Genomic DNA, 24,374 nt, shown 5'->3' on the forward strand with positions numbered 1-24,374 from the left:
TATTCCCGCTGCCCCCAAAATTTCGAATTCATTTCCACGCAAAAGGAAAGAAACGGAGGGAAAAATCGCTGCGCTCTGATTGGCTAATCAGCCTCTCCCACGGATCGCGCCCCCACGAACCAATCCTGACCGCCCGCCCTCCCAGATCCGACGGCGCGGAGCGCACGTGACCCGGGCTGCGGCCCCTCCCTCGGAGCCCCCACCCCCTATAAAACCGGCGCCTTCGCCGCCGGCAGATGCCACCAAATTCCAACAAGTTCCGAGCGGAGCAACCCCATCCACCGCCGCCGCCGCCCACCACATTCCGAGAGCTTCCAGTTCGCCGGAGGGGTCGGAGCGATGGCCGGCAGGAAGGGCGGCGAGAGGAAGAAGGCGGTGACCCGCTCCGTCAAGGCCGGCCTCCAGTTCCCCGTCGGCCGCATCGGGCGCTTCCTCAAGAAGGGCCGCTACGCGCAGCGCGTCGGCTCCGGCGCCCCCGTCTACCTCGCCGCCGTCCTCGAGTACCTCGCCGCCGAGGTAACCAACAAACGGATCTCGTGCTCTCTTCTTTATCGCGCTCGACGGATGGGTGGCTGATCTCTCGTCTCTGTCCTCTGGAATTGCAGGTGCTGGAGCTCGCCGGGAACGCCGCCAAGGACAACAAGAAGAGCCGGATCGTGCCGCGCCACCTGCTCCTCGCCATCCGCAACGACCAGGAGCTCGGGAGGCTGCTCGCCGGCGTCACCATCGCGCACGGCGGCGTGCTGCCCAACATCAACCCCGTGCTGCTCCCCAAGAAGGCCCTCGAGAAGGCTGAGAAGGCCGAGAAGGAGTCCAAGTCGCCCAAGAAGAAGATCGAAAGGAAGGCCCCCGCCGCTACCAAGAAGTCCCCCAAGAAGTCTCCCAAGAAGGCCGCCGCAGACAAGAAGACCGCCGCTGCCGACAAGAAGGCTGCCGCTGCTGACAAGAAGGCCGCCGCCGATGCTGAGGACGAGGCCGCCGCCGAGGAGTAGACAGGGCCCTGTCGCGTCACTTGCTGATTTTGGGGGAATTTCGTGTCCGAGGAAAAGAGAGAGCGCATGGGATCCTGTATGTAGTGCTCGATCTGGAGTCCGAACTGGTAGTAGTCTGTAGCGTCGATTGATCTTGAATCACTGCTGAACTGAATCTGGAAACTTAATCGTTTAGCCAATTCCAATCCTTTCCGTGCCAATCTCGCGAAATCGAGCCTTATTCTTCTGTACATTTGTTCGCACACTTTCACTTGGGGTCGTTCTTGGAATAACTAGATTCGGTAGGGTGCGATTCGTGAAATTTCGTGGTGGTCAACTGATCTGGGCGTCTAAGGATTTGGGGATTTATTTCTAGGGTTCGTCGGCGATGCTCAATTGGGGAAGAAACGCTGTGCTCAATTCTAGGGTTCCTGTGGGGAAGCTGCTGGATCGGAGCGCTGGTTTCTCGTCAGGCTCCAAGCTGTTCGTCGGAGGTAAAATCTGATGAATTCACCCGGTATTCTCATCTTGAATTCTCTTTCTGGTGCATTTGTTTGGTGCTTGGACCCAATCTCTCCCGTGTTTGCTGAACTATTTAGGTAGATCATACCTGTCTGTGAATCATACCTAGTACTGTACTTGTGGATGTCGTGCAAACTCTTTGTCCAATTTGAACAAAATGTACATGTTAGGAACAATCTGCTAAACGTTGAACATTGCAACAATACTGCTGACTCATGTTTCTGGCCAATCTGTTTGATGCCTGATTTTCTGTCCGATATCCGATCTGTGTGCCTGTTTATTATGACCGTGCTTGTTTCTCAATCACCCTGCTTGCTGATTTTGCTAGGATAATGCTCACTCTGTCCAATTTTAAGTAAATATAAATGCCAGGAAGGATCTGTCATCTGTGTGGACGTTGAGCAATGCAAGAATGAATGGTTCCGGTTGTTCTGATGTCTTGCTGTTTCTTCCACTGAGTTCTTCAGGTCTGTCCTATGACACCAATGAAGTCGCTCTCAAAGACGCGTTCTCTCAGCACGGCAATGTCATCCAAGGTACAGATTTATCTGTTCTGAATCTTTTTGCTGCGTGACCTGTGATTTCCGTCGATTAGGGGCTGATCGATGTGCCTGGCAGTGAAAGTGATATGCCATCCTGTGACCGGGAGATCCAAAGGGTACGGCTTCGTCAAGTTCTCTTCAGAAAGTGAAGCAGACACGGCATTGGAGAAGATGAACGATGAGGTAAATAAAATGTGCTTCGTTCATCTGTTTGTACAGCAGAACAAGCCAACTTTTTGCAGGATAATTTGCAGCGCTCAGTGCAGCTCTTTTTCTTAAGCTGACACATTTTTTGCCACATGATGATTGTTTCAGGTGCTTGATGGAAAGACCATACGGGTGGATTATGCAAACGTCGGACGATCTGCTGCTGTTTCTGCTGCTGGTACTGCAGATGAGTAATTTGGTTATCCTGAATCTGTGATGTTAGATGGAGCCCTGGACATGTACTCTGTATATCAGAGCGATCACCAGTATATATTTTAAGTTCAGTCTTATGACCAGCTTTAAATAAACCGGCCTTCAGATTTGTTTAGCTTGACATTGCCTGTAGCATTCCTGATCAAGTGATCAGTCAGCTAATTCTCTTATACTAACACACGGAATTCATTCATCGACTTTATTTTTTCCGTGTCAATCTTGCGAAATTGTGCTGGTTTTTGCCGTGATCCCCTTGTTCGTCTGTACATTTCTTCGCACAATTTCACTTGGTTTTGTGTTCTTGGGGCGTTCTTGGAATAACCTGGTTTGGTGGGGTGCGGTTCGTGAAATTTTGTGGGGGTCAACCGATCTGCGGGTAAGGGGATCAGGGAGACCAAAGGATTTCGGGATTATTTCTAGAGTTCGTAACATAGGCGATGCTCAACTGGGGAAGAAAGGCTGTGCTCAATGCTAGGGTTCCGGTGGGCAAGCTAGTGGATCGGAGCGCCGTCTTCTCCTCAGGCTCCAGGCTGTTCGTCGGAGGTAAGATTCGTACATCTCACTCCCGTCCAGTGTTCAGTTTCTGTTCAATTCGTTTGGTTCTTGGACCCCAATCTCTCCTGTGTTTGAGATCTGATGGCAATTTGCTGACCTACTTAGGAAGAGGTGGATGAACGTTCATGCTGATGTGTGAACCATACCTCCAGCAACAATGCACTCTTCTGTCCAGTTTTAACTAACTGTAAATGTTACGAACAATTCGTGTGAACAAATCAAGATTTCTGCTGACTTATGGATCAGGATGCCTTGCGTTCAGTTTCTTATCAATTGTTTGATGCCTGAACCTGAATCTCTTCACCATTTGAGATCTGACAGACTTCCTATCAGTTATCTGTTTTGCTAATTTATTAGTAAGTTCATGCTAGTTTCTCAGTCATCCTGCTTGCTGATTTTACTACCACAATGCACCATTGTCCTGTGAAATACACACTGTCCTTTTTTTTTACTAAATGTAAAATGCAAGAAGTTTGCTGACTTATGAATGGTTCAGGATGTTCTGATGGCCTGCTGTTTCCTCCACTAAGTTTTCCAGGTCTGCCCTATGACACCAATGAAGTTGCTCTCAAGGGTGTATTCTCTCAGCATGGCGATATTATCCAAGGTACAAATTTATCTGTTCTGAATCTTTTTGCTGCTTAGGGGATTGTCCTCTGACTGATAAATTCGCCTGACAGTCAAAGTGATATGCCATCCCGTGACGGGGCGAACCAAAGGGTATGGTTTCGTCAGGTTCTCCTTGGAAAAAGAAGTAGCTGCGACATTGGAGAAGATGAGCGATGCGGTAAGAATTGTGCTTCATGGATTCTGTAGGTATAGCAGAAGCAGCCAAGTTCCTGCAAGATAATATGCAGTGCTCGGTGCAGTTCTTTTCCTTGTGATAACATGCAGCGCTCAGTACAGTTCTTTTACTTATGTTGACACATTTTCCCCACATGATGATTGTTAAAGGTGCTCGATGGAAGAACATACGGGTGCATTTCGCAAACAGTGGATGATCTGCTACTCGAAACAGGCTTTCGCCCCGCTTTATAGATAAAGCACCACGACCAGAATCCAACCAACATGTCCGAACAAAGAAATAAAAAAGAGAGTCCGCTGGGGCAACAACACAGTCCAGCCCAATAGAAGAGAAGAAACAAAAAATGCCCTCACGGAGAAAAGCTAGGCAGCAAGCAGGGAACAGGAGAGCCGTCGGGCGGCCGCCATCAACGCGTCCAGGTAGTGCTGAAGCCGGCCCCGGTCCCGAGTCCTAACGAGCGGATGTCAATGCTGCAAGAAGGCAAGGAATTTGAAGAACGAGTTAGATGCATGCCGCTGAAACACCTTCTCAATCATCATTTTATTGCAAGTAGTCCAGAGGATCCACATCATAGCCGCGAAGACCATCCAAAACAGTCGGCGTTTATGGCCGACCTGGGTGGCCCGCACCTGCAGAAAATCTGCAAGGTCAGAGGCTTCCCACTCCGGTACCAGAGCCTCGCGTACAAAGCACCATAGTGCCTGTGCCGCAACGCATGAGAACAGTATGTGAGAACCAGTCTCCGGGACATGGCACAGGGGACATATGCCGTTACCCGGACCATGGCGTTTCAGCACCTCGGTCCCTGAAGGTAAACGGTCTCGGAGAAGCTGCCAAACAAAAAACTTGATCTTCAAGGGCAGCGGGGCCTTCCAGAGTGGGGATAACCACGGGAGGACCGGCATCCCGCACAGCGCCAGGTAGGCCGAACTAACAGAGAATTCTCCTGAGGGAGAAAGACTCCAAGAGACACTATCACGAACCGCCGAGGCCGGGAGGGGAATTATTGCCAAGAGTAATTCCCAGTCCTGGACCTCAACTGGGTCAAGGGACGGCGGAATGCAACATGTCATCCGTCGTCCAGAGCAGATGCGGAAACAAGGACAGCAGGGTTGGCGCAGATAGCAAAGAGCCTCGGGAAACGGAATCGTAGAGGCTCTCCTCCAACCAGGGATCTAATCAAAACTGGGTCCCAGACCCGTCGCCCACCGAGATCTGCAAGCCCAACCTAATCTCGTGCTTAACGCTCTGGATAGACTTACGGAACCGCGAACCATTCACGAGTGAGCATGCCAAGAGGGGTCTGCCTCGAAGGTACTTGGCCTCAATCAATTGAAGCCACAAACCCCCATCTCCTTGCAGAATCCGCCAAACCCATCGGAGCATCAGGGCCACGTTTATGCGGCAGGACGCAGGAATGCCTAGGCCCCCTCGGTCTTTTGGCACGCAGATGTCAGCCCATTTCACCATGTGATACTTGGGCCTACCATCCCCTGCCTGCCAAAAGAATCTAGCCAGTTCCTTGTCGAAGGCGCTGTGCACACCTTCGGGCAGGATATACATCCCCATCATATACATGGGGAGGCTTGCGAGGTTAGAGCTAATGAGAATGGATTTGCTACCTTTAGATGTGAACCTGCCGCACCAGGGTTCCGCACGGGACGCTACTCGTCCCACAAACGGATCAAACCCGCTAACCAGAATCCTGGACTCCGCCAGGGGCATTCCCAAATACGAGATAGGGAAAGAAGTCAATTTGCAGTTAAGGTTGTCCGCAATCCTGTGCTACTCAGCCTCAGAGTAGCCCAGGACCACCACCTCACCTTTATCAAAGTTAATCTTAAGTCCAGACATTTCTTCGAAGCAGAGCAAAAGGAACTTAAGATTAGCAATGTCCGAGTCCGAGCCCGAGACCATGATCATAGTGTCGTCTGCATACTGGAGGTGGGAAACCCCACCCCCGGGATGAGGTGACCAACCACCCCTTGGATATGTCCGGCTAATCTTGCCTTATCTTACTGCTGCTATAGATGAGCAGGGTACTTATCCGGTCTTTGTTTGTTGTGTTCAGAATCTGTAATGTTAGATGGCGCCCTGGACATGTACTTTTGCATGATCACCAGTACATATTTCAAGCTTAGTCTCGTGACCAACTTCAAATAGACCAGTCTTCTGATTTTTTAGCTTGACATTGCCTGTAGCATTCTGTTTGTTGATAACTGAAAACCCAGAGGAATACCTGATTGGTTAGCTAATTATGTTTGACTAAGACACGAAGTTAATTCACTGTTTTTTTTTTCTTTCTAATTTTAGGTCCACATTAGCGCTGGTCCGGGAAACAATTTATGCCCTGATCTTGAAACTTGAGTATGGCATCAAGTCCCAGGAAAAATAGCTATCCATCTAGAAGGGTATTACTACGTATGTTGCGGCAAGCCTGGCATGTCGTAACTGTCCAGAATGCCAATGGGTCTGTAAACTAGAGCTTACTTTTGATAATTACAGTTAAATGACAGTTGTAAAATTTGAGCTTAATTTGGGAAATTTTACCAAAGTGAGAGTTGCATTTCTTCAAGCACACATGATTCAGTATGAAACGTATCTTATCTAGCTCAATGAGACAAGCATATGGCACAAGGGAGCTGGAAAAGGAATGTCTTATTCATCTGGGCTACTTCTTTCAAGGTTTTAGCTCAACCAGTGTAGCTATAATGCAGAACTTGTTCACACCCTCAAGCAAGTGACAAGCCACCAGATCGACATTCATCAAGCAGCATCCGACTTTCCTAGGCCCTTCATTTTTGGCAGGGACTCAGCCACCTCCTTATTTCCATTCTTTTATATTTTTCCCAAAGAAAAAGAAATCGCTGAACCTAATATAGTAGCACTCTCCAGCTCACATGCTAACTTAACTGGTCAGAACTCTGAATGAATTATTAGAAGAGCTAGACTTATTTAAATTCGTACACCCGAAGTATGGATCATGGGTTCCATTTCGAATACAGGACGTTTTCAAAAAGGGAACAATCTCATACATTTGGTAGATGGCATTAATAGGTAAATGAGGAAATAACTGAGAGTAGTATGCTTCTGGGCTTTGGCAGACACTTCATTTTTAACAGGCTAAGGTGTTGTGTAAAGCACCATTGTATTAATGGTACTAGATCTAGGACCCCGCTGTCACGGGAGCGTAGGACAAAAATGTCATGCAAGTTTTTATCGTAATCATGTATGACTATATATAGAATACATGCCTACATTATATTGATGAATTGGAGCTAGTTCTATGTCGTTTTAGCGTGTAACTGTCACATGATGATTGCTATCCATATCCATCCATCGCTGATCCATGTGCCTACACTTTACATATACTGAATCTTGCTAAGTTACTACTGCTGTTGCTACTGTCACAACTGCTACAAAATTATTACTATCACTGTTACTGTTACTACTATTACTTGCCGCACTACTAAATCTTTGCCGCAAAGAGATATCCGAGGTGTGGTTGAATTGCCAACTCAACTGCTAAGGCCGATAAATATTCTTTGGCTCCCCTTGCGTCGAATCAATAAATCAGGGTGAAACACTATCCGCGAAGACTGTTGCGATCCCCTATACTTGTCGGTTATCGCCGACGGGAAACAGGAGTCCAACATTCATGGACCGGGTCACCGCCTTTTTTCGCTCGCCGCTCTTCCTCCCGACCATATCCCATTCTTCTCCGGCGAACTTGAATCTCTTGAAATGTGGGTGGCGATGCTAATGGATGTGGACGCGAGGGCATCACTTCTATAGGGGGAGGGAGGGGTTCTCCGAATAAGGGCGCGATTCACATGACGTACGGTTGCCACAATTGGATCTGGGAGGGCGAGCCACATGAATCAACTCGGAGGGACACGATCCATGGGAGGGTGTGTGATCTGTGTGACTAACGTTCTCCATCATCGGATCTCGAAGGTGCAAGCGGCTAGGATCGGCTCGGCTGGTGCGATCTGTTTCACCATTGGTCTTTGTCGTTGGATCTGGAAGATTCTAGTGGCTATGATTAGCTCGGCAGAATGATCCGTGGGAGGACAGGATGGACCAATCATGATTTGAGAATCTTCTGTCCCCACTTTGTTTCATTTTTTCCTTTATTGTGGTAACTGAATTCGAAAGTTTAGACTCCTTTTCGCATCAAAGTTTTTTATTTTTTATTCTTGGGAACCCCTTTTTGTTTTTTGTATGATTGACTGAAAAAATCCAAGCATTTCTCGCACCAATGAAGAAATTCAAGCATGTCATGAAGCACTCAACAAGAAAAGGCGCCCCATGAAGAAAATCAAGAAGGACAAGGTCCAAAAATACATAAACACACCCATGCTCCACAGAACACACACGGGCTTTATTGAGAAAAAAAATCCCAGAAAAATGGAAACCGAGAAAATAAAAAAACCAGAAAACCCCCGCCCCAATGCAAGAAACAAAAAAAAAATTCATGAAATTTCAAAAAATGTTCCCACATTTCAAAAAATATGTTTGTCATGCTTTAAGAAAATATTTTTAGAATGTCAAAATAACATTCGTGTAATTCTGAAAAATGTTGCCCATACCCATGGGCAAAACTGCCATCCATATCTCCCAGCTAAATACTGCACAAACATGAGAACGCACTATAAGTTTGTTCCCGAGATGCCCTGATTTATAGACAGGAAGGTCAGATTGTTGGGTTAGAATTTTTTCAAGTAGTAAAAGAAATATGGAAAGCGCTACGCATCCACCGGTAGATGGCTAATAAAACATCTATCACCACGATGACCGTCGGATCCCTGCGTGTGCAGTCACCGACAGCCATCCGATCTAACTTCCGGCACGTAGTTCGGTCGCCTCCTTGGATACATTAATTCCCGAAACAACAAACAACCGCTTTGTTTCGGCCCCGACAGAGCTGCAGTTGGCTATAGACCTTTTTTTTGTCACAAAGATTAAATACAGGGTCATCAACAGATTGAGCTGACAGTTTTTGCAACAAGCATAATGTTGCGTTCGGATGTTTGCAACACGGGCCGTGTTGCGAAACTTTTGCAACATAGATATTATTGCAGGATTTTTCTGCAACAAAGCTAATGTTGCAGATTTTTTTTTAACTTTACGTTGGTGTTACGAAAAATGTTCTGCAACATAACTAATGTTGCAGAATTTTTTCTTGCAACAATGAAGATGTTGCAGGAAAAAACCCAAATCCAGTCGTTCGTCTTCCTAGCCAGACGAGCCCTGAAACACCCCTACTATTATCCAGTCTCAGGAATGTCTGTCCTGAAACAACAGATGAGTTGCAGAAAAACGAAAACGACTTCGGTAGACGCGAGGACGCTGTCACCATCTGATCAACACACGATCAAACGGCCACGGAACCGGCGGACTGCCGCGCGCGATCGGCCGGTAGAACATAATATTTTCCCAAGAAATAACGTGGATGCAAGTTGATCGAGTTTGTTGTTTTCCATTTCTGTTGCAAGGAATCCAGTTTTAACAGGATGTTAAGCCAAAACCTCTGATGATCAGGACGTCCTATTTCTAGCAAACTGATAGTGGGATGTGGCGGGCTTTAAGGACGTCCGAGTTAGAGGTGAACTCTTCAGTCCCCTAGGGAAAAGAATCTAGGGACCACCCGTAATACCTTGGGCTTGCTGTTACGCCATGGACGATTTTTCTGTGTGCGCTCAGCGCTCTGCACATTCGCTTATACATATTTAAAATCCTATATACATGTCGTCGTTCATGTGTTTGTTTATATGTTTGGACGTAATTTTTTCTTTCACGATACATTAATTATGAGAGGAAATACAAGATAACATATTATCTCTGAAATATATATAATCTTACATTGGAACGAAAGCACCGTCGCTGGGGAAGAGCCATGTTTTTCCAAAATCATCACAAATCTTTGACGGGTTAGAAGTACCGGACTTGATGTTAAACACGTCGCCCGTGTCCATGAAATAAATAGCATCTTCCTCCACCTCCTCATAAGGTGCCGGGACAGACTTGGAGAAGTCCATGCTAACGAAGAGTGCCCGACCGCCGCCTAGCCCTTGGGTCTGTGGCACCCATGCGTGTGTGCTAAAATCTGCTTCGAAAACATCCACTTTAAGAGTGGCCCACGAACCTTGTGGACGGAGGTGTTGACGATGCTTTACCATGAGCAGCTTCCCATCCGAGGTGCCGGCTAATCATGGTGATATTACCATGTCCAGCGTCACGATCAAATACCACAGAGCAATTTATATTGGTATATGTCGTCAAGCCATTGTGTTTTCCCTCTTCCTTCTCTTCATTGCCGTTTTGTGCTTCCTCTTCCACTTGTTCGTCCTCTTCATTCTTCTGGTCACGATCGTCATCACAAGTGATTCATGATAATCAAAGCAGGGCGATTTCTTGATGAGAGGTGCTCCCATAACAACCTTGGGCCTTCCGTGTCCATCCAATATAATGCAAGGTCAAGAGGGATGAGATCCTCGGCCGTGGTGATGGCATACAGTTTATCACCAAGAAACGCGATGTCAACAAGGCAGCTAGACATATGGAGATGCCGGCCGTGGCTTGGGCGACCACACGCCCTTCCCTTGCCGGAACACGACGAGCGGATGCTTGGTGTTGTTGGTGATGACGGCGATCAAGTCGTCGACGGTGGATCGCATGAGGAACTTGCATACGAGAGACATGTCGTGGACGAGCACGGCGTCGAGCTCGGGCAGCGGAAGGGACGTGTTTGAGAAGGGGTTGTGCAAGACATATATAGCTGTGCACGACACGGCGCTTTGTGCTCTTGTGGGTGGTGTGTTGATGGCCGAGGGCGAGGGCGAGCCAGTCGTCGGTGGAGCCGACGCAGGTGGCGTTGTCGGGGAGGCGGTGCGTGTGGCCGGTGTAGAGGAACTTGTTGGAGCAGGCCATCCACGGCAGCCGGCGCGTTTGGGGGCCATGGGAGAGCATGCATGGCGGAGAGCCATGGACGGCAGGCGGCGCCGTCGGCGCGGCAGCGGGGGCAGTGGGCGCCATCTTAGTGTTTGTGCTTTGTTTCAAAAGGCGAGACGATGGCGGTTCCTTAAAGATGGAATAAGGTTCTTTTCGTCAGCCTCCGTTTCGGTGATGCATCTTGCATCGTCGGAGGGCGTATGAAGGTATGTCTCTGATGGATCTGTCTTTGGTGAATTTGTTCGAATATGTTTGTCGTTCGTCTACGTTTGTGCGTTTTCAGGTTGGATCCTATTGGTCTACGTTACTCTTCATCGGCGACGGTTGTTGTTCTGTGCGCTGGTTCTATGGGGCCTTAGCACGACGACTTTCCGACTCTGTACAACAACAATGTTTCTCTGGCTACGGTGAGGGAGGGACAATGACGGTGGCACGCCTCGGCTCTCTTCAATGCTTGTAGTCGTCGCTGGATGGTCTATAAATCTGGATGTAATTTTAATTACTTCTGGTATTCGTTGTACTACCATGTTTGAAGATGAATAGATCGGATGTTTTTACATAATACCTTTTTACACTTTAAGGCCATCTGCAAAAAAAAAGTATACTTAAGGCCTTGTTGGGATTACCATTTCTGTCTCAAATACCCTTGTAAAAAATGTAGGTCTCTCCTCATCATATTGTTTCATATTGAATTCATGCTCCAACTAACTCATCCAAAAGTCCAACGGTTGTACCCAACGGTTGTACCCGTGCAATATATTTCAACAAAGATATCCTGTGCTACCGTCTCCTAACGGTTGTACCCAATAACCAAAATCTTTCTGAAGTCCACATGCGTGAGTGAAGACCACATACGGATTCAAGCACTGACTCTATAGATAACCCGTAAAAAGTTAGTAGAGTTTTTTCATTAAATATCAAATCATTTCTAGTATTTCATATAGCCCAAAATAGTGCACATATCCCTGTCCCAATATGTTTCACAATAGTTGATTCTACTTCATTGAGCCACATCCCAAATAACATTTTAATGCTCATTGTAGGACTAACGTTGAAGGCTATATGTAATGTACGTTATAGTAGTTTTGTGAACAGACAATCGAGAAAGAGTTGTCGACTAGTATCGTCCTCATCACAGGAGCAACATCGGAAACTGCCTACCCGTCTTTTCTTTACCAAACTATCCTTGGTCAATATCACTTCCTTGTAGACAAACCACGTGAATTTTTTAATTCTAAGAGAAACTTTAATCTCCCATATATGTAATGACCTCGGGATTGACCCAGAATTAATTAAATTCAAATACATAGATTTCACCGAAAGAGTACCATTCGTAGATAATTTCCATTGGATGGTGTCAACCAGATCAGAAAGTTGAACATCCATCAACCCGCGGACCAAGTGCAGCCAGGAATTCGAGCGTTCCCCCATCAGAGACCTCTTGAATTGGATAACAAGAGGGACCAATTGTAATACTGTAACGACATAATCTTCTTACGTTGTACAATATTATAAAGAGAAAGGTATTGCAAGTCCAAGGAGGTCTCCCCTAGCCATGCATCCTCCTAGAATCTAGTTGTGTTTCTGTTGCCAACAATAATTTACACCCTCTGGAAAAAGGGTACTTTCATCCTCATTAGCCCCTTCCAAAATGGCGAGTCATCAGGGCTAGCGAAAACCTATGCCAATGTCTTAGATTGTAGGTACTTATTCCGCAAAATTTATACCCATGTACCTTTAGTCTCGACAAATAACCTGTATGGCTATTTGCTAAGCAAGCATGTATTCTTAACTTCTAAATTCTTGATCCCTAACCCACCTTGGTCATTGGGTCTGCAAATAATATGCCATCTGGCCAATATGCATTTTGTGTTAACCTCATCACCTTGCGAGAAGAAGCGATATCTATAGAAGTCTAATCTTTTTCGTACCCCTACCGATACTTCAAAGAAGGATAGAAGGAACATCGGCACACTCATGAGCATTGAGTTTATCAGCACTAGCCGACCTCCATAGGACACAAGCTTGCCCTTCGAGTTGCTTAGCTGATACGTCTCCAACGTATCCATAATTTTTAATTGTTCCATACTGATATATTATCATTCTAGAATACCTTTGGGGTATTTATTTACTAATTTATATTACTTTTAAGCATTAACCTATTGACCCAATGCCCAGCACCAATTGTTGTTTTCTGCGTGTTTTTCACTTTTCAGATTTTCCACACCAAACCAAGTCCAAATGCCTTAAAACTTTGTGGTCATTATTTCTGGACCAAAACCAACGAGCATAAAAAAAGGCTGGAGGCCTCACGAGGGGCCCACGAGCCAACCGGGCGCGGCTGGGAGGGGGGGGGGGTCCCGCGTGCATGTTTGTTACGCCATCTCGCGTGATACATAGAGTTGAGACACAACTGGTTGCGTGAAAAGCCCTTTTCATGTATACAATACACCCGGCCCTAGCCGGTGGCCTCTCAATGTACATTACCCCATTGTTGTCATGTGCGGTACCTCTATCTCAGTCGCTTTGCCTCGTGATGCACATGACTCCGTTACGGCGGTCCCACCCTAGCCCGCTAGCGCTCAATAAATAGGACCACATTACGTCTCTAAGCAGTTGCCGCTCCAAGAACAGGACCACATTTCAGCCATAGTGTGGTACCCCCACCCTAGTCGGTTGGTGCATGATTCGAGGACGTCGCGACTTTAGGCCGGCCCATGTAAGGGCGGGGTGACCCTGTGTTTTTTTTCTTTCTGTTTTATGGTTGTGTTTTTCCTTCATTAGAAAATGTTCAACATTTCAAATAAAATCGAATTTTAAAACCATCAAGAATTAAAAAAACGTTCTAGAATTGGAAAAATCTTTGTAAGATTGAATTGTTTTTTCTCAAATTTGAAAGTTTTTTGTGAATTAAAAAATGATCGAGGATTCGAAAACAATCTATGGGTTTCGAATAAATGTTTGCAAATCCCAAAAAATGTTAGTGATTTGAAAAATGATTGCGGATTGAAAAACTGTTCATGATTTTAATAAATTTTCTCATGATTCATAGAAGAGATACTTAATTGAAAAGGAATGTTTATGACTTCAAAAATGTTCGCAAATTTGTAAGAAATGTTCTCCATAGCTAATTTTGAATTGGGTTTACAATTTGTGAATTAGATAAATAATTTTTGAATTCAATGAAAGTTGGTGAAGATATTTTGAAGTTTATGATATGTTTTTATTTTTTTGAAGAAATTATGAGTTCCATGATTTTTTTTAATCAGATAAAAATACATTTAAAAACAAAAAACGAAACTGAGATTGAAACCGGATGTGGATCTACGCTAATTGGGCCGGCAGAAAACGCGTAGCCAGAAGAATAGTAGGAGCGGCGATAGCTGAAGGTGTGTTCTGTCTCGAAAAAAAAAAGGTAACTGGAGGTGGGAGGCGAGAGAGGGTCAGCCATGGCGGGGGTGGATCTGTCGAAGCTGGTGAAGGAGAAGCGGTTCTGGGCGGCCTCCTTCCTCATCGCGTGGGCGGCGGCGCTACAGGTTCCGTCACCTCATGCCCCCCTCCCCCTTTGCTCCAGTCCAGAAATCAACCAAAAAAGTCGGGATCTTTAACCGCGGCAGTGGAAATGGCACTGTTTGCAGGGGCACATGATGTGGTTGAAGCGGCAGGACGCCTTCAAGGACAAGTTCGGTGACCCCGAAGGCGAAGCCCCCAACAAGGTCACAGAGCAGCCGGCCGGCGAGCAGGGGGAGCTCACCGCCGACGCCGAGATCAGATAGGTAGCTACTAGGTAGATGGACGAGTACGGGATCCTTCTTTTATTTTGCCCTGTTTTCCTTGACGGATCAATCACCATGGGGGCGTCTAGCTCTGTCTCTGTAATTTAGTAATACTTCTTGGCAGTGCAAGCTTGCTCACATAAATAATGTTTGCTTGTTAAAGTACCTGCTGTCTCTCCGGAGGTAGGAGGTGGCCGGTGTTCATCGCGGCTAATTAGTGCTTTTCTTAATCTTGTCAGCATCAAATTATCATCATCCCAAAGCTGCTCTGCTTGGCCTCAGCCTGACTACATCACAAGTCAAAACTTAGGGTACTCTCAGCCCTGCCTGACTAACTGAATGATGGAATGCGGTTTCTGTTTGTTTTTTCTTATCTGAACACCCAAAACAAATAATTTGATCTTCTCTTTACAGCTTTGTTATAAATCTGGGAGTGTTTGTTTCAGTCACGGCCGGATTCACCGTCCCAGAGCTTTGATTGGGACTTCAGTGCTGCCCCACTCACTCACTCACTCTCAGGCCGAACTGCAATTTCCGATCGGCTTTTCTTATCACTGAACGGCAATTTCTGGTTGACTTTTTTTTTTTTGACTCTGATCCCAAAAACAGACCAACCATTATAGATATGGGAGTGTTTTATAGTGACAAGTCAGAACCAGTTATCTCAAACCCCCCTTTTAGTTTGCCCCGCTTTCCTAGACCGATCGATCACTTAGCACTACCAGGCTTGCTCACATAGATAAGCTTGTTTGGTTAGACTGCTGCTGTTCATCACAACTAATTAGGGCTTTGCCTATTCTATGAACATTGAATTATCATCATCCCAAAGCTGCTTTGCTTGGGCTTAGTACATCCCGCTCAGCAGCAGCTTCTCAATCCTGTCCCCACTCACCGAATGAATTGCTATTTCTGTTTAGTTTCCTTATGTGAATTCGGAGCTGACCATCATCTGCTGAGCATTTCAGAAGAAAATCCGGGGTGTGTATTCTTGTGCTGGGTAAGAGGCTGTTCGGAATCCCTCCACTCTATAACTCCGCTGCGGAGCGGAGCGGCATGCAATTGTATTTTGGCGAGCGACTAAAAGGGTGCTCCGCGCGCTCCGCTCCGGGGTGATGGAGTGGATGGTTGCCGAACACAGCCTAAGAAGAGAAACTCGTGTGGTTCATTCACGGGATCAGTCATTAGCTTTCCGAAGTTACCTTGTTGCAAGGTGAGAGATGACAATGGAATCCTTTCCTCCCAGCTGTTGGTTGAGTTGCAGGCAGCACCTAGCTAGAAAGGGGAAGAGAAAGTAAGATATATATAGATCTATGCCAGGTCACCATCCATCGATATACTGGCATATGTTGTTCGATTTCGATTGGATTGGTACATATGCACATGATAAATGTGTATATCATTAGACCCAATGGGTATGTGCATATTACATATGAGAAGGAATGAGCTAGTAGCTTGTAATACTAAGCTAAGCGTCTCTTCACGCTGAACCGAACTAATGAATAAATCAAATTTAGAGAAGAGAAAACAGAGGTTCCCAATAAATCAAGCTTTGCTCACATAAATAATGATGAAGTGCAAGCTTTTCTCGCATAAATAATGATTGGATGTTGTAGTACCTGTTGCTGGTGGTAGGAGATTGCCGGCTCATTAAAGCTTATATTATCATGTCAACATTAGCTAACCATCATGATGGATTGCAGCATCTCTTTTGTTTTCTTGTCTGAATTGTAAGGGCAAACCCAAAACAGACCATTACCTGTTCAGCATTTCAGAAGAAAAACGTGGCCAGTGTTTCTCTTGTGATGAGCAAGAAGAATCTGTGATTTTTTGTTACCGGATCAATCTGTATCTCTGCAGTGCGGCTACTCTAAGCCTATACAGATTGAGCATGGTAGCAGGAGAGCTAGCTGCTGACATTACTGCATTTCGAAAGAGAAAAAATGATGGACGAAATAAGACAAGCTATCTAACTGCTTTCAGATTCTTGTGCTCAAGTTTTGCTTCCTCTCTCATATGTGCAATCGGCACTGAAGGTCATTTTTCTTCCTTCCTTTCTTTGCTGGAGATGTGCCAACGGCAGCAATTGTCCAGCAGTGGCTTAATTTGTTAAATCCATGTCTGTCAGGTTCTTCAGTGCTCCGGTAAGCGCTGGCTTAATCCGTGAGAACCATGTTGGGTCAATGCCGCGAGGTTCAGTTTCTTCCATGCTTCTTTGTCCATTCATGAAGCAACTGATTCTGCGTACTAGCAACAGCACTGCAGAAGAAGAAGAAGAAGAAATTCAGGAAGAGGGAGTCTTGCTTAAAAGACTGATGGATGCTGGATCACCCTCTTTTCTTCCACTGGTGGATGGAGCATCTATAACTGAGTTTATTTAAATTGGTGAACTGGGAAAAAAAGGGCTGTGTGTTTGAGTTATGCTCTCCGCTCACTGAATGAGTTGCAATTTGATCTGTCACCTGTCGAAGAAATTGTTATTACCTTTTATTGCCTTTCTAGTGGTGAGTACCGGATCGATCAGTGGGTCTGCAGTAGATACTTGTGTGTTTTGCCTTTTTTGAAGCAAATTCCTTTTTCCTCATGGCATTCATGGACCCGTACTGATTGTTTTGCTTGGCCTCGCTACATGACAGTCAGTTCAGCGGTAGCCTCTCTCTCAGATTCAGCCTTGCCTGACTCCCTGAATGATGGGTTGCAGTGCAGCCTAATATCATCGTCATCTGTTTGTTATAATTTGAGAAGAATCGCGGGTGTTTTCTGTTGATGCATAACAGCGCATAACATCTGTTGGGTTCTGTTTTTTTTTTTATCATGTTAAGTAGCTACCAAATAAAAGCAGATGATTGACGATTTGCGGTTCCTGTTTGGTTTTGCAGACCTGATTAATCATCCAAAGCTTTGCTTGGGCTTACTGAATCTCAGTCAGTATCTGCTTCTCAGTCCTGATCCTACTCAATGTCTGAATGGACTGCCTGCTGGTGCATGTTTACCAGGGCAAATAAAGGTTACTTGGACTGAATTTACTTTCGTTTTTTCTTTTGGTGGGAGCAGCTGTCTGTGGGCCGATATATCGAAAAATGGAATGGATATTCTGATCTGATGGCATATCCATGTCAGCTGCTTGACTAGGTAGCTTGCTTGCCCGTAACAGACAGCCACTGCGTAGGTAGATTAGATAGGCAAGCGATTGCTGGATTCCATCTTCCGACCGGAATGAGTGACACCAAAGTATAATGCGGATTGAGCCCGCGACAACGGCATACTGAATTTTCGAACATCCCCTGCCTGACCAGCTGGTAGAGATTGCTGTACTAAGCGCGTGTACTTAAAAGAAGTTGAAAGTGAAGTTGCACCAGATGGTTTCGTGGTGTAGTTGGTTATCACGTCAGTCTAACACACTGAAGGTCTCCGGTTCGAAGCCATTTTATATTTTTTTTCCGCATGTTTTTCCATCGCGTAGAAAAAATAAAAAAAAGAATTAAAAGTGGCCCATACAGGTCTCGAACCTGTGACCTTCGCGTTATTAGCACGACGCTCTAACCAGCTGAGCTAATAGGCCTCTTCTGCACTAGAGCTTTTTAGAGCCTACATATTCTATAACAGTAAATCAAACTTTGTGATCTTAAGATTCCTCATACTGCTGAAGTGTTGGGGTGTATTGCATTTTGAATACAGGTGGTTTCAATCCATCTTACCTGTTTCAACCTGCATCCATGTCGTGTGATCGATGTCGTTGATGGAGTGGCGAAGCCACATTGAGAGGAGTGTGGTCAATGGGCCACACATGTTTTTAGCGAATTCTTTGTGCACAAGTATTTTTTTAGAAATTCAGTAAAAACACATGTATTTGACATTATTGATTTAAAATAACATCGCAGGCTTCTGATCCTGGCACCGTCACTGGTTAGGTGCATGTTTACCGGCCGGGCAAGAAAGCCAAATTCAAGGTTGCTTTTACTGAATTTGCTGAAGCTGTCGGCGGCCTGCGTGCATGCATGTACGTAAGCAAAGATGGTTTCAGATGCAAGGATGGATGGATATCCATGTATCATCGTCGCCACCAGCCGTTGCTCAATCAGCAGTTTAGCTTGCTTGGCCATAACGTACAGGTAGCTAGAGTAGATAAGATGGTTCAATTCCATCTCCCGGTCGATCGAGACACCTCAACCGCATGCAATCGCAATTAACATAAAACTACGTACGTCTACTATTACTACCACGAAATTGAATTAATCAATCGCTCCTAGTTGATCATCTTTTCCATGCCGAGGTTGAGTGTCAACCATGAGGAGCGCGTGTCCCCTGCCTGCCTGCACCGACTATACTACTAGAATACTGGTAGTATTATTTAATTAAACTGTGCCTACAGTGCTTTAATTAAAAAAAAAATGTCCATGCATCTCTAACAGACTAGCAAGACGCGCAACTTTTTTGCTTAACAAACTTGAAAGCGGCAGGTCACCGTCACTCCTTGTAGTACATCAATTGCTCAGGAGAATCAGTTTAAATGATAACTTAAAAAGATCATGTGCTATATATGTACGTTCGAGCTGGAGGCAATATTTTGCTGGATATATATTGCGTCGACACTCACACACACAACTCTCTTAACAACAGATACAGCCATGCAGGAGGACAGTTCGAATCTACTCCCTCCGTTCCTAAATATAAGTCTTTCTAGGGATTCTACTAGAGGACTACATACAGATGTATATAGACATACTTTAGAGTGTAGCTTCATTCATTTTGCTTCGTATGTAGTCACCTAGTGAAATCTCTTAAAAGACTTATACTCTCTCCGTTCCTAAATATAAGAACTTTTAGAGATTACACTACAAACTACATACGGATGTACATAGACATATTTTAGAGTATAGATTCACTCATTTTGCTTTGTATGTAGCCTCCTAGTAGAATCTTTAAAAGGTCTTATATTTTGAAACGGAGGAAGTAGTAATTATACGATGGAAAGGGATTTCATTGAATCATATACATGTTTTAATAATTAAGCTTGTGTGGCATATGCGAAAGAATATATCAACAGATTTGATTTGTACGTCTGCATAATTATAGTATACTCCCTCCGTTCGAAATTATTTGTTATAGAAATAGATGATTCTAGACATATTTTAGTTGACACATTTATAATTTTTTATAACAAGTAATTTCGAATGGAAGAAGTACTTGAAAATGGGAGCGATCTAGCTGTGGATGCTAAGCTATGCATCTATTCTATTTTACTCCATGCCCAAGGAAAGAACGAACCAACAGGCAGGAAAAAGAAAGACAGATAGACAGAGGGCAGCATGCATGCCTGAGGAAGATCCGAATGGAGATGGATGCCACCGGTGGTAGAATAATAACGGAGCTAGGGTGTCGGTGTCGTCGGTTGAGTCTGTAAAGCCGGATTCTTCAAACCAAGCTCAGCGGAGCTACTAATTAACTACCCTACCGCACTACGTAAAATTGAGCTCATCGGAGCTCGTGCGGTAGTAGATGCGGCAGCGCTCAGTCGTCATCGTCGGAGGAGGAGAGCTCGACATAGATGCGCTCCTGCGCAGTGGCTTCGCAGCGCCACTCCTCCACCTTGTCGTCGAAGGCGAGGGCCGACGCGACACCCTACTCGTAGAGCACGGTGTCAATCTCCTCGTCCCTCCGGCGATGCTGCCGGTCCTCTTCCGTCTCCCGCGCATTGCGTGCTAGCAGCGCGGGCAAAAGGATGTCCGCCTTCGTCGGGGGGGGGGGGGGGGAGTCCTTCGGTCCGACGATGCCCCCGACACGTCGTTCTGGCCTCCGGCTCCATCTTCACCAGTGGGAGCTTCTCTAGCTCCCTCTTCTCCAGGAAGAGTGAGGAGCGCGAGTGCGAGCTCGACGTCTCGGAGCAGCCGCCGGAGAAGAAGCGGCCGCCTGCACGGTCGTACTTCTCCGTCTCATTATGGAGGATCGACGACGACGGTGTCAGGCCCCACTGCGTGGACCGGCGGGCGGCTCGCTTCGACGCGACGTTGGATCTGACATGACGAGCCCTCGTTGCCACAGCCACTGGAGTTGGCCATTTTGGGCTGTGGATTGGACCGGCTAGACGGCGGAATGGAGGTGTGCGGCGGCGGATCTGAGGCGCAGGAGGTGAGGTGTGAGAATTTTTTACGACAGCGGAGGGATTGGATTTGGACCCGTATCAAGCGGTCGAACCCGCAGATATAGCGTCCCGGAGAGATCGCGTTTACGGGCCATCTAAAAGAAAAATACGGACCGGGCCACGTTTACAATATCTAATCTAGCATAGAAAAAACTAAACTCATATAATCATCGAAATTTTACAGTTCTAACGATTATACGAGGTCCGTTAGTGATGCAAACCACATGAATGTACGTGCGTTGATCGCACGTGCACAGGCAGTCCACTTGTGATCTCCTCTCGCCTCGTCTACACAGGAGGAGGAAAGGATAGAGGCTGGCCATCACGGTGTTGGTGTTGGCGTTGACGTGGCCTGGCCATGACGGTGGCAACATGTACATGCCTGCCTGACCCCACGTGGAGGCACGTCATACACAGTCACACAGATTTTAATTGACGCCGTCAACTTATCTCGCAGGAAAGGAAAGGCCAAGTCAGCACCACCGATCTTCCCTTCTTCTTCTTCCTCTGCCCTGCATCGGCAGGCAGCCCAAGTCGAGGAGGCTATAAGAAGGGACGCAGAGTGTCATGCCAACACCACAGCAGATAAGCATTCTTCCTTCCATTCAGCCCCAAGCCTCCCTGAGGTACGTACGTTCGTTTCGTTGCCTTTGTTCGTCTGCCCCTAGCTGATGATTTCGGCCGGTCCCCCAATCACCTGATGCGCCTAGCAAAATGTCCATATCTTGATCTGGCTCATGTCGATCCCTCATCGTGCTACACTTTATTTTCAGCATCCATCTTCTCTAACCGACACACAGCTTGCCGTTCCTCAACATCTCATCCATGGCGCCCCCGCTGGAAGTCGCCGCCAAGGAGCCATCCACCAACGGCAACGGCAACGGCAACGGGACAACGGCGGCCCCGAAGACCACCAGCAAGGCCCCGGCGCTGAACGAGCGCATCCTGTCGTCGATCTCTCGCCGGTCGGTGGCCGCCCACCCGTGGCACGACCTTGAGATCGGCCCCGAGGCGCCGACCATCTTCAACTGCGTGATCGAGATCCCCAAGGGGAGCAAGGTCAAGTACGAGCTGGACAAGAAGACTGGGCTCATCAAGGTGGACCGTGTGCTCTACTCCTCCGTCGTCTACCCGCACAACTACGGCTTCATCCCGCGCACCCTCTGCGACGACTCCGACCCCATCGACGTCCTCGTCATCATGCAGGAGCCCGTCGTTCCCGGGTGCTTCCTCAGGGCAAAGGCCATCGGGCTCATGCCCATGATTGACCAGGGCGAGGCCGACGACAAGATCATCGCCGTCTGCGCCGACGACCCCGAGTACCGCCACTTCAACGACATCAAGGAGCTCCCGCCCCACCGCCTCGCAGAGATCAGACGCTTCTTCGAGGACTGTAAGTCGTCCTTGCCGATCTCAACTCTCATTGATTCACACAAGAGAATGTGCTTTCTCCTGTTCCTGAATGTGTTCCTCTGATTGATTGATTTGGGGATTATATTCAGACAAGAAGAACGAGAACAAGGAGGTGGCCGTCAACGACTTCCTGCCGTCGGAGGACGCATACGAGGCCATCCAGCACTCCATGTCAGTTCTCTCCTTCCCCGGTTTTCGATTCTCGCAAATTAGCCATCCATTCAAATTTCAAAGTGATATATGCATTCAACTGATGATGATGCTGCATGATTTTTTTCTTTCCTCTTCAGGGATCTCTATGCCACCTACATTTGCGAGGGCCTGAGAAGGTAGTACATCTGCCGGCGGTGCCAGTTACCACTTGCTCGAGGATCGATGTTGATGAAGAAATTGTGCCTCATAAACAATACATACTTTACATTCTTGTTTTGTGTTATATATTCCCTCGGTCCTAAAATATAATTGTCTCAACTTTGTGCTATCTCTAGTATAAAATTGTATCAAGCTTGAGACACTTATTTTAGAACGGAGGGAGTAAATACCTACATTATATCAAGTACGCATCTTAAGACTTGATTAAGGCAGGTGATAAAAGGAAGACATTCTTTTTCCAGCTACCTTATGTAATATGATTTCTAACTGCAAGATATGTCACTTTCAACAAAAATAATCAACAAAAGCGGGTCCTCTCCATGACAGAGATAGTTTGGGATGAACTACTTTCAAGTCTTTTTGATTTGTTTGGATTGCTTACCACATGTGTCACGTGGTGGAACTACTTGAAGTTTGGAAGCAGCGCATCACAAAGATGAATTAGTCGCTGCCTGCACGGTTAATTGCAAGTTCGGTGTCTCAAAACGGATGCCCATTCGGTACTTATATGGACTAAACAAACAGATTTCACAATCATGGAAGAAGGTTCATTTCAGCAGATAATATTCCACCCAGTCAAATTTACTGAGTAACAAGTAGAGTTCCCATGGAATCCATTATTTACGAACATTGGTAACCAACCACTATTTAAGGCTAAAAAAACCAGTTATGGTCAAAATCACTATCACATGGAAGTACCACTGGTGCATAATGGTAGAACTAATCCTAGATACACGGTTGATCCATCAAGTAACAAGCAATCAAAACACTACAACGCCAAGTCCTAACGTAACCCGACTCGTACACAATATTCAACACAAACTCAACAAACTTCACCTTAACGAATATTCTCCATCCCCTTGAATTTGTTAACCCGTCAAACTTTCATGTAATCTAGACTTGGGTTGTCTTCTTCGAGCCTTACCGAGAGCTACTCAACGAGTCTTCTTCAAACCGCCACCTCCATGGGACCTTGCTGCTACTCCCACAACTCAAGTCTCCTTGACTCCACCTACGATGCTACTCCCTTGCAATTTGTAAAGATGCAAAGCTGTCCTCTTCCATCATCACGGTCACCTCATTTCCCATGATTTTATGATCTTCTTATCCTGATCATCACGGAAAACCGTACCACCATGATGAAGAACTCTAAGCCGAATTAGATTCCTTCTTAGCTTCAACGCATGCTCGACCCTCCGAAGCATCCACTCAACTCCATTAAACATCTTGATTTGATGTCACCCACTCCCGCAACATGATAACCTGTGTCATCGCCCACATAGACTAAACCAAACTCATCGGACTTGTATGAAGAGAATCACTCCCAGCTGGATGTCGCATAAAAAGAGCAGCCGAATCCAACATTCATGCTTCTCTTTGAGTTGAGCGTCTGTCCGATACTACGAGGACATTACTACTGTTGTCTAAGTCATCATTACGAGTTGCCATCTTAGCATTTGACCCACCATTGAGATTTTGATAGACCTTGCGACTTTTCAGATCTTCCTCTTTTTCGGGTGAATTGTCATCCATCACATGATAACTAACATGGTGTGCCATACACAACCATACACGAGAAAAGAACTATCGCAATCGATGATGGCTTGTGGAAGAATCATCTTAAGGTATGTAGTATTACCTCCGATCCATAAGAGTATGGTAGTTTTGCACTAAATCCAGTTCAAAACCGTGACACTTATTTTAGATAGTCGGGAGTATCATTTATGTTATACTCTCTACGTTCACTGGTAAGACGTTGTAGTCATTTCAGACAGTGTATATAACAATTCAATTTCAGTTGTCTGAAACGACATATAAAAGTAAATGGAGCGAGTAACATTAGTGTGATCGTGTTATTGTGAGGTGTATATAACATGGGATACGCTATGCATCGGGCGGCGGATC

At 46.1% G+C, this 24,374-nt stretch overlaps 4 protein-coding genes and 1 non-coding gene across 6 annotated transcripts; 4 read left to right on the forward strand and 1 right to left on the reverse strand.

Annotated features, from left to right (window-relative positions):
- Positions 1–239: 239 nt before the first annotated feature.
- Positions 240–2,570, forward strand: LOC123445729 (histone H2A.1-like). 2 transcript variants are annotated; one of them, XM_045122761.1, is made up of 5 exons: positions 240–516; positions 606–817; positions 1,953–2,029; positions 2,112–2,218; positions 2,351–2,570. In XM_045122761.1, the coding sequence occupies exons 1-5, from the start codon at positions 340–342 to the stop codon at positions 2,435–2,437; spliced, it is 660 nt and encodes a 219-aa protein (XP_044978696.1). In that variant the 5' UTR covers positions 240–339; the 3' UTR covers positions 2,438–2,570. The 2 variants fall into 2 exon arrangements, with proteins under 2 accessions (XP_044978696.1, XP_044978695.1); XM_045122760.1 differs by lacking the exons at positions 1,953–2,029; positions 2,112–2,218; positions 2,351–2,570 and having other exon boundaries at positions 244–516; positions 606–1,177.
- A 97-nt stretch (positions 2,571–2,667) lies between these two features.
- Positions 2,668–6,051, forward strand: LOC123445730 (28 kDa ribonucleoprotein, chloroplastic-like). Its single transcript, XM_045122762.1, has 5 exons — positions 2,668–2,998; positions 3,549–3,617; positions 3,691–3,797; positions 3,965–4,016; positions 5,832–6,051. The coding sequence occupies exons 1-5, from the start codon at positions 2,893–2,895 to the stop codon at positions 5,843–5,845; spliced, it is 348 nt and encodes a 115-aa protein (XP_044978697.1). The 5' UTR covers positions 2,668–2,892; the 3' UTR covers positions 5,846–6,051.
- An 8,102-nt stretch (positions 6,052–14,153) lies between these two features.
- Positions 14,154–15,395, forward strand: LOC123445731. Its single transcript, XM_045122763.1, has 2 exons — positions 14,154–14,305; positions 14,408–15,395. The coding sequence occupies exons 1-2, from the start codon at positions 14,219–14,221 to the stop codon at positions 14,543–14,545; spliced, it is 225 nt and encodes a 74-aa protein (XP_044978698.1). The 5' UTR covers positions 14,154–14,218; the 3' UTR covers positions 14,546–15,395.
- A 2,635-nt stretch (positions 15,396–18,030) lies between these two features.
- Positions 18,031–18,104, reverse strand: TRNAI-AAU. Its single transcript has one exon. It is a non-coding gene; the product is annotated as a tRNA-Ile (tRNA).
- Positions 18,105–21,217: 3,113 nt separating this feature from the next.
- On the forward strand, positions 21,218–22,776 carry LOC123441201 (soluble inorganic pyrophosphatase 4-like). Its single transcript, XM_045117702.1, has 4 exons — positions 21,218–21,310; positions 21,458–22,077; positions 22,187–22,268; positions 22,388–22,776. Exons 2-4 carry the CDS (start codon positions 21,510–21,512, stop codon positions 22,428–22,430), a joined length of 693 nt encoding a protein of 230 aa, XP_044973637.1. The 5' UTR covers positions 21,218–21,310; positions 21,458–21,509; the 3' UTR covers positions 22,431–22,776.
- The last annotated feature ends 1,598 nt before the right edge of the window (positions 22,777–24,374 follow it).

Source organism: Hordeum vulgare, chromosome 3H (assembly GCF_904849725.1).
Source record: "Hordeum vulgare subsp. vulgare chromosome 3H, MorexV3_pseudomolecules_assembly, whole genome shotgun sequence".
Lineage (NCBI taxonomy): Eukaryota > Viridiplantae > Streptophyta > Magnoliopsida > Poales > Poaceae > Hordeum > Hordeum vulgare.